General features: G+C 36.7%; 1 protein-coding gene across 1 annotated transcript; it reads left to right on the top strand.

The window, feature by feature from the left end:
- The first annotated feature begins 1,099 nt into the window (after positions 1–1,099).
- LOC107874352 lies at positions 1,100–4,049 on the top strand. The gene is made up of 4 exons (XM_016721158.1): positions 1,100–1,194; positions 1,814–1,925; positions 2,025–2,393; positions 3,984–4,049. Exons 1-4 carry the CDS (start codon positions 1,100–1,102, stop codon positions 4,047–4,049), a joined length of 642 nt encoding a protein of 213 aa, XP_016576644.1.
- The last annotated feature ends 6,313 nt before the right edge of the window (positions 4,050–10,362 follow it).

Below are 10,362 nucleotides of genomic sequence, written 5' to 3'. Positions count from 1 at the left end.
TATTCAGACCAGCAACCGGGTAGAGAGTCTGCATGGATTACCGTAAGTTAAACTCTTGGACTTTGAAAGACCACTTTCTAATGTCCTTTATGGACCAAATGCTTGATCGATTGGCTGTTAGGGGTGGTATTGCTTCTTGGATGGATATTATGGATATAAACAAATCTACATTGCTCTAGAAAATCAAGAGAAGATGATATTCACATGCCCATATGGCACATTTGCATTTAAGAGGATGCTATTTGGGCTATACAATGCACCCACCACTTTTCAACGGTGCATAATTTCTATCTTTTCTGACATTGTGGAAGACACCATAGAGGTATTCATGGATGATTTCTCTATGGTAGGGGATTCATTTGAAATATGTCTGGAGAATTTGAATATGGCCATGCAAAGATGTGTTGAATTTAATCTAGTTCTTGATTAGGAAAAATGTCATTTTATGGTAAAGGAGGGTATAGTGCTTGGGCACAAAATTTTTGAAAAAGGGATTGAAGTTGATCAATCAAAGAAATTACCGCCTCCTATTTTAGTAAAGTAGTGCATAGTTTTCTTGGTCATGCAGGATTCTATCAGGGATTCATAAAAGACTTCTCAAAAGTTGCAAATCCATTTTCAAAGCTGTTGGAGAAGGAAGTGAAATTCCTCTTCGATGACGAATGCTTGAAGGCATTTGAGTGCCTTTAAGAGAAGCTGATTGAGGCCTCTATTGTTATTGCACCTGACTGGACAAAGCTATTTGAAATAATAATATGATGCAAGTGGTGTTGCGCTGGGAGATGTATTGGGACAGAAAAGGGATAAATTGTTTCACCTAATATATTATACCAGCAAAGCACTGAATGGAGCACAAAAGAATTACACAGTAACCAAACAAGAACTGCTAGCTGTAGTGTATGATTTCAAGAAATTTAGATCTTATCTACTTGGGACTAAAGTGGTAGTCCATAATGACCATTCTGCCTAGCGGTACTTGATGGCCAAGAAGGATGCTAAACCAAGGCTTATTAGGTGGGTGTTGCTACTGTAAGAGTTTGATTTTGAAGTTAAAGATAGGAAAGGTTATAAAAATCAGGTTACAGATCATTTATCTAGAATGGAAGGTGAACAAGAAGCTAATGATAAAACAAAAATAAGTGATGCATTTCCTGATGAGGAGATCCTAGCAACTGCCATGGAAACATTGCCCTGGTATGCAAATTTTTCAAACTACATTGTGAGTGAGATCCTCCCAGAAAATCTTTTGTTCCACCAAAGGAAGAAGTTCTTAATGATGTAACACACTACTTCTGGGATGAGCCTTATCTTTTTCAGTGATGTCTAGATAATGTCACATAGAGATGCATACTTGAAGTAGATATACTATGCATACTGGAAGCATGTCATGCTTCCCCAGTTGAGGGTTACCATATAATTGACCAAATGGCTAGAAAGGTGTTCCAGAGTGGCTATTATTGGAAAATATTATTTAAAGATGGCCACGAGTTTGTACAGAAATGTGACCAATGTCAGAGGCAGGGATCCATATCTAAAAGACATGAAATGCCCTTAACTAAGATGCTTGAAGTGGAATTATTTGATGTCTGGGGCATTGACTTCATGGGTCCATTTGTAAGTTCTTACTGAATGAAGTATATTTTGGTTGTTGTTGACTATGTTTCTAAATGGGTCGAAGATGTTGGTTTGGCTGACAATGAGGGAAAGAGAGTCATTGCTTTTCTAAAAAAGAACATCTTCTCTCGCTTTGGAGTACCATGCACTATCATCAGTGATGGAGGATCTCACTTTCGCAACAAGTTATTTTGAGAAGCTTTGGAAAATATGGAGTGAAACAGCACAAAGTGGCTACTCCGTACCACCCGCAAACCAGTGGGCAAGTGGAGGTGTCGAATCATGAAGTTAAGGCCATCCTATCCAAGACGGTGAATGCTAGACAAAAAGACTGGTCCCGAAAACATGATGATGCCTTGTAGGCATACCTAACTGCTTTCAAGACACCTATTGGCATGTCACCATTTTAGCTGGTCTATGGAAAAGCATGCTATTTGCTAATAGAGCTGGAACACAAAGCTCTATGGGCACTCAAGTGGTTGAATTTGAATTGGAAGGAAGTAGCAGAGATGATACTAGGGAAACTGAATGAGATGGATGAATTCCATCTTAGGGCATATGAACGAGCATATTTGTATAAAGAGAAGATGAAAAAGTACCACAAATGGAAAATAGAGAAACGAGAGTTCAAAAATGGGGACTTGGTGCTTCTATTTAATTCCAGACTTAAATTGTTACCAGGGAAGCTGAAATCTAAGTGGTCAGGTCTTTTTAAGGTAAATCAAGTCCACTCATCTGGAGTAGTAGAGCTCAAAAATGAAGATGGCATTACATTCAAGGTAAATGGGTAATAGTTCAAGCTTTACATTGGCTCGGAAGAATCAATGAAAAGCATTACCATTATCTATCTCGATAAAGTCTGAGGTGATCGAGACACCTGAGTCGTGCCGTGATATTAAATCAAGCGCTGTATGGGAGGCAACCCATGATCCCTGAGAACAACCCAGTCTAGGTATACCCTAACTCTTAAGCTAGTTTTTGCTTTAGTTTTAAGTTGAGGGTGGCTGGTATTCTACTATTGTAACATAGTTTTTGGTAAAAAAAAAAAGTTAGTGACATGTCTTTCTCAACGTTTAACTATCCTTCCAATGTCTTGCTTGATAAATTATGTGGATTACATTTACTTGTGACCAATGTGAATCTTGTTGTGGCATTAATTATAGCTACTTGATGATCATTACTGAAAAATTGCATGAACTAGATAAGTGGTGATATGTGATATACTTTTGTACCAGGTGTGTGCGAGCTATTACTTGTTTCTCTCTGTATGTTATAGTTAGAACTTGGCTGGTTAGTCTTGCTATGGTCTTAGGATAGGAATCAGGATAGGATCATAGGCCGTCATTGATTAACTCACTTTTAGCCTAAATATACTTCCCTGTATGCATAATATACTTTTCATCCCTGTTTAAAGCCTAGCTTGAATATTTCTTTTGTATGACACCTTTCACCTTCCCATTTATACCATAATAAACATATTTACCCCTAGGCTTCCTTGGATACTGAGCACCTTGATCTAGGCAAACAGCCTAAGTTGAGGGTGGCTATCATAGAGGTGCATGGTGTAAAATGAGGAGTATGAAGAAGGGTGGAATAAAAAAGAATGAACTAAAGATGGGTGATAATAATGCAAAAAAAAGGAAAAAAAAAGAGAAGAGAAGAGAGAGTTATCGCAACACCCAACTTGAATATGGATAATAAAAAGAAGAAGAAAAACAAAAGAGGATAATTAGTGAGTCCAAGAAAGAAGTGTAGTGTCAAGGAGGCATAGTCACTCTAAATAACCTTGAATTTCTTACTAGCCCCAAACCACATTACAAGCCTAAAAGAAGTCCTATAGTGATCCTGACTGGCCTATCTGAGGTCTGGTAACAAAAATAAAGGCAAACCTATGGTACTTAGCATACATTGATTGGAAATTTCTTGTGAGAGTGAGAATCTAGTGATAACCCCCAATTTGTATGGTTGGATTTCTCATATGAGGAGAGGGGGAATTTTTTTATTATAAGGTCACATGGGTATCGTCGCTAGCTAATTGCTTATTTAGACAATATGGTATTGATATGTGAATGGTTATTGTCGCCAAGGTTGATGTTACCGCTTGATTCTTTTGTGTTACAGTACTGTTTTCAATGATATGCACATTGGTTTGGCATTGAAAGGATAACTTTGTGTTGACCTATGCGTGTTAAATGTGCTATGTTTTTTCTTAGTTAGATTTAGTTGCTTAAGGAAAAGAAATTTCCTTAAGTTGGGGGTGTTGATGTGTGCGCAATTGCGAACACATTTAAGGCCTATAACCTAGAATAATTGCAAAGTCTTAAGCAACTTTTGTTGTTTATTTGATTGTTTTTATTGTTTTAATGTAGATACTAGTGAACGGGGAGGAACCCAAAGAAAAGAAAAATAAATTAGCTGAAATCTGGTGCAAATGAGCTAAAATGTAGCTGACGCCATTTATGAAGCGCCGTCAGACATATGACAGGCTGTCAAAGTAGCCGTCAAGCTTAGACAGAACTTGAGGAGTTGAGATAAAATGTGACGATGTTTCGCCAGCGCCGCTAAATATGGGACAAACTGTCAAAGTAGCTGTCAACCTAATGCAGATTATGCTGATTTATATTAAGGATGTGACGACATTTTTCACAGGCCATCACATATTTGACATGCCATCAGATTTGCCATCAAAAAAAATCCGAAGATAGTAATTCACTGGAAACTTTGACGACATCCTACACACGCCGTTAGACGTATGACACGCCGTCAAGAATGCCGTCACCTATTCCGAAGAAAATCACAAATTTTAATTTTATTTCGTTATTTAGGGTTGACTATTTAAAGACCTGTTGGGGGAATCAGACAATTAACTTGGAGGGTGGCACGTAAAATTGCTTCATCTTTATCATCAAATATTTTTCTTGATTTCTTTCCAAGCACTTATCAACTATTGTGGGTTTCCATCTTGTGATAGAATTGGACAAATACTTATTGGGTCTTATCCATCAGTAAGTTTATCCATATTACCATGAATTCAACTTGTTATTTCATTCATCAAATCATGAATGACTAATTCTATTAGCCCGAGTTATGGAATCCATGGATTAGGGTTTGATATGATCCTAGGTATTTAAAGAATTCAAAGAGTAGTAGGACATCTTAAAATTCTATTGCGTTAACTTGAATCTATTGGTTTCAAATAATAGGTTATGCCTTAGGCTTATTTTCTTTTAACAGAGAAATAAACTAGAGGACGTGAATTATCAAAAAGGACTCGGAATCTACCACCCTTCTGTTTAATAATTGATGATGTAACTGGATTAATCTACCTGAGATAAAATCCAATTGGAAATAGATAAGTTATCTAAGTTCGAGAGAATTAGATAACAAATTGTCTGGTAAGGTCGAGAGATAAGTCAGATAGTATCGTTGTTAGGGATATTCTGCTAGTTCTACTTACTTCAAGAGTCTTAAGCATTACCTAGTATCTGTCAATTCTCAAAACCCATGGTGAACATAACTCTGGTCTCCCATTTATCTTGGTTACAAACACTAAAATATTGAAAGCGACAATTGACTCTTTGTGAAACTTAAACACCCATTTTCGGAAATAGTAAACTACCAACAAAGTATTTCATAAACAAATTGAAGTTCACAACCTATTCCCTGTGAATTCTACCCCAACCTAGTTGGGTTTTATATTGACAACGATCGCTTGCACCCATTCAAGAGTGTAGTTTGAGCATTATTGTTTGTTCTTGAGAGAAACTTGTGAAGAATGAATAGTTTTTGCTTTTAGAAGGGTTTAATTTTATGTTTTGGGGATGATAGACGTGGGAAAAAGACCCAATTACCCCTGTGGATGTGGTTTTTTGATGATTGAAAATTAACCTAGCGATGCACAGACCGACACACTGCATCATTGGCATCGATGCGAAGTCCAATGCGCTGTATAGAGTCCGCATCATTTCACTAGAATTTGTATTGGGATCTAGATGAAAATATTCATCGACACGATGGGCGACACGACACATCAAGATTGCTTCAATCCACTAGTTTGAGCTTTTAAATGTGATCCAAATGAAGTCCAAAAAATCCAAAACTTGTTCGGGAACACCCACTGACATTCTTGATCATTCTTCAACCTATAAGTCATTACTTTAAGGTCATAAAGATTACAAAATAGAGTTGCTAACATATGAAGGCTAAAATAACAATAAATATGAATACTTAGCTAAAATTTTCTAAGTCTGGGACCCCTTAACAAACTTAAAAGACTGAGTTAAGCTAAGGATCTTGGGGTCTTACAATAAATGAGTAAAACCCCATCATTCATAGATTTTCTCACTCCACTGATTGTTTAATACCAAATGGAGTAAAGAGAAACTACAATCTTGTATTTTCTCTTATTTTAGTTTTAGTTCAAGTTCGACAGTTATGATTCACCCACAACATATTTGTAATTGTGACACTATTCTTTAATTTTGATTCAAGTACAATAGTTATGATTTATTTGTGGTATTTTCTATCATGATCCTATTAGCTAGATCTGATTCAAGTCTTGCTTCTAAGTTCATGGATGAGTCTTAGGCATATTTGTACTGTGATTCATTTTATATTATTATTATTATAGATAAATCCACCTCTGTTTGTATTCGTCGAGCTTATAAAGGCTCCTTTGGATTACTTTTTTTTCTTGTTTGAGCCTACTAGGCTTATGTGGGCCTAGTTAGGTCGTAGTTATAATGCTTTTAATTTGAGTTACTTGATCTGTGTATTTATCATGATTACGCAATTTGGAGTATTATGTTCATTTATGACCCTTATCTCTAATTTAGTTTACATTATTGCATTTTATTATATTTTTAGTATAATTTAACTCAATTTGCATATAATGCCGATTGAGTATCTATTGTTCTTGTTACTTATCCTACACTTCTGCATCTTTTCCCAAATGAAAATTTAAGTATGAGACACCATCATTGACGTTATCCTAGGGCCTACTGATACTTCAGAGATAGGGACTGCTTTTAGAGCTTAGAGTTGGTCATCTCTCCTCCTAATTATTTTTGTATAGTCTTTGGTATATTTTGAGACTATATCTACATTTGATATTGTCTAGTTCTCTATTATTGATTAGTGGCTCTTGTACTGACCTTACTAGGTCACAGGGTTACTACTATACACTTTTGTTCCTCTTCCTTTGTTGTTTAGTACGATCATCACCATATTTGTTGCTGCTTAATACCTTTATTGTATTCTTAGTTTTGTATTCTTTTGGTTCACCCTATTTAGCTTATTACTTGTCATTCTAGGCCATGGTTTGGATTACGTACCAGTAGGTTAAAGTAGGTCCATCATGACTTAAGTAATTGGATTATGACAAATTGGTATTAGACCCTAGGTCCATTGGCATTGTTAGTAAAAAAACAAATGTCTACCAAAGTCCTGTGGATCAGTACGATGATGTTCGTATACTATCTTTGGAAGGCAATAGATATTCTTAGGAAAATCCACTTTATTTATTCATTTCATGCCTTGATTTTTTGTTGATTTCTAAATTCTCATTTGTTGTACTCTTTTATACATGGATAAGCTATGAGCTATGATATCAGGGATGGATACCTAAAACCTAAAGTTAGGACACCTATTAAAGTTCATGATTGACCTATAGATTTAGTCCAAATTGGATCAGTAGCACCAGCTAGGGTTTAGTATAGTTAGCCCTCACCAGATCATACTATTCCTAGCTAGGGTAGCTCTAGAGATTTAGGCACTAGTTGGCAGGGGACATCCTAGGCCCCACCAGGATATATATCTTCCTTAGTGCTAAAACATTTTTTATTTTAGTTACTAAGGTTAGTAGGTGATACACCATCATATGGTGCTTAGTCAATGGCCCAGAGTGGTGATAATTTAGGCGCGTAGTCTGCAGCTGTAGCTCCTAAAGTAGAGGGTCCACCTACTGGGGCGGTTCCACAACTAGTAGTAGCTCACCAAGTTATGACTATCAAGGACCAGAAGATGTTAGGCCAATTTCTAATATTGAATCCACCTAATTTTATAGGGGTCTTAGGCGAGGATGCATTTGAGTTTCTAACTAGTTACAAAGAGAGGCTCCATAATTTGGGCTTAATAGAGCTGAATGATATGGATTACACCACCTTCTAATTTGATCGGATAACTAGAGAGGGTAGAGAGGTTAAATAGATTTTAGGCCAGCTAAATCTCCCCATATAATATGGGTTCAGTTCTTTGAGGCTTTCTTGCAGAAATATATACCTCGCAGCTCATACGATTATTTGAGGGGTCAATTTTCTAGCTTAGAGTAAGGTTATATGATAGTTGTAAAGTATGATGTCAGGTTCCATGTGTTGGCTCGGCATGCTACTATAATCTTACCTAGTGTGTATGAGCGGATTTGGTATTTTTGTCAGAAGGCAGCAACTTTCTCTCTACATATCCACTTAAAGTCTAATTACCAGTGATAGGTCTTTAGATTTTTGATTATGCTCAAACTATAGAGGAGATATATTGCAAAACACAAGGGGTACCAATAAGAGGCTACATCAGTGGGGTAGTTATGGTGGGATCCATAATGACTTACAATTTAGAGGCAAAGGTTTTCAAGGTAGGTACTCTCAGTATTAGGGTTATTCTAGTTAGACCATTTAGGCAATAGTTTAGATTATGATGAGGGTTAGCCTAGTTATACTAGATTTAGTGGTCAATCCTCGAGAGGTGCATATTTAGGGTCTTTAGGCTGAGGTGGACATTTCAGGTCAGCTAGACCTTCCAAATAACAAAGAGTTCCCAAGGCATGTTATTATTGTGGGTTCGTCTATCATTTCTCCAGAGAGTCCCCGATATGGGATAATTAATCCTATAGTGCAGATTTTTCAACTGATTAGGGTAGTGCTTTCCTTGGCTAGTGATGGTGAACAAGGCTAAAAGAGCGGTCCCTAAAGTTCAAAAAAAGGTCCTCAAGTAGGTAGGACAAGTGGTTAGTTAAGTGCCCAGTCTAGAGGCGAATGAGGTTACTTATATGTTATACCTGGTATGCCAAAAGTGGAGTCTTTAGATGATATTATTATAGGTAAGATTTTAGTATGTCGTTGGCTAGTTATTACTTTATTTGATATGGGATCCACATATTCATACGTTTCATCTTATTATACATTGCAGTTAGAGTTGTCTTGGGAGCCTTTATTCATGCCTTCACATGTAGCTAGTCTAGTGGGTGTTTTGTTAGTAGTGGATCAGGTTTACAGATTATGTGTTGTGACCGTTCAAGAGTATAATACTTAAGGTGATTTTTTATGCTAGATGTGGTGGATTTTGATATTGATTCTAAAATAGACTGGTTATCTTCCTACCACATGGTCTTGGTTTATTTTACCAAGACCACTACCTTAGCCATGCCTAACATACCCCTAGATGTGTTGTAGGGTTATTTTAGCTGTGCACCAATGAGGATTATTTCTTATCTTTAGGATAGAGGATTGATAGGGAAGGGTTGTGATTCATATCTTTCCTATGTTTGTGATATTAATATGGAGAGTCCTTTGCTTGATTCTCTTTCTATTATTTGTGAGTTTCCTGATATCTTTCCTACCAACCTACCCAACCTTCCTCCTGGGTGTGATTGAGTTTTCTATTGACCTCTAGCCAAGCACTGCACCTATTTATATGACACCTTACTATATGGCTCTTACCAAGCTTAAGGAGATAAATTCTCATCTTCAGGATGTTCTTGGGTAAGGGTTTCATCATCCAAGTGTATCACCTTGGGGTTCTCACATTTTGTTCATGAACAAAAAGATGGTTCTATGCATATGTGTATCAACTATAGGCAGCTAAATAAAGTGATAGAGAAGAAGAAGTATCCTATGCCTCATATGGATGATTTATTTGACCAGCTTCATGGTGCTGTAGTGTTTTCAAAGATTTATTTGAGATCCAGTTTCCATCAATCAAGGATTCAATTAGAGAATATCCCTAAAGAAGCCACTGGGACTTGTTATGTCTATTATGAGTTTTTGGTGATGTCTTTTGGGTTGACCGAATCCTTCGCCAACGTTCATGGACTTGACGAACCATATTTCAAACCTCCTCTGTACCCCTTTGTGATCACTTTTATTAATGATATTAATATCTACTAGAGGAATAAGGATGAATATGAGAAGTATTTGAGGACTATGCACCACACTTTGGGATATTCCTAACACGGTATTTAAGGATGAAATTATGCTGGATCCAGTAAAGATTGAGGCTAGTTCTGATAGGAATAGGCCTATATCTTTGATAGAGGTTTGCAACTTTATTGGTTTGGCAAGCTAAAATAGACAATTCATTGAGATATTTGATAATATTTCAGCCCCTATGACTATATTGACCAGGAAGGAGGTTCTATTTTAATGGTCAAGTAGGTATAAGGTACGCTTTTTGATGATTAAGAGCTTGCTCACTTCAGCTCCTATTTTGACTCTTATAGTTGAGGGTAAGGGATTTTCCATGTATTGTGATACTTTTGGTGATTTTTTGGGTGTGTTTTAATGTAGCATGATTGAGTTATTACTTATTCATCGAGTTAGTTAAAGGTGCATGAGTACAACTTCCCCATGCATGACTTGGAGTTTGTTGTGGTAGTTTTCACACTTAAGATATGGATATATTACTTGATGGTGTTCATTGTGAGATATTTATCGACCATCATAGTCTTCAACACATTATGGCTCAAGGGAGCTTAAC

This window comes from Capsicum annuum, chromosome 6 (assembly GCF_002878395.1).
Source record: "Capsicum annuum cultivar UCD-10X-F1 chromosome 6, UCD10Xv1.1, whole genome shotgun sequence".
NCBI classification, from domain to species: domain Eukaryota; kingdom Viridiplantae; phylum Streptophyta; class Magnoliopsida; order Solanales; family Solanaceae; genus Capsicum; species Capsicum annuum.
The sequence above is the reverse complement of the archived record's forward strand: the minus strand, read 5'-3'. Positions and strand labels throughout refer to the sequence as shown.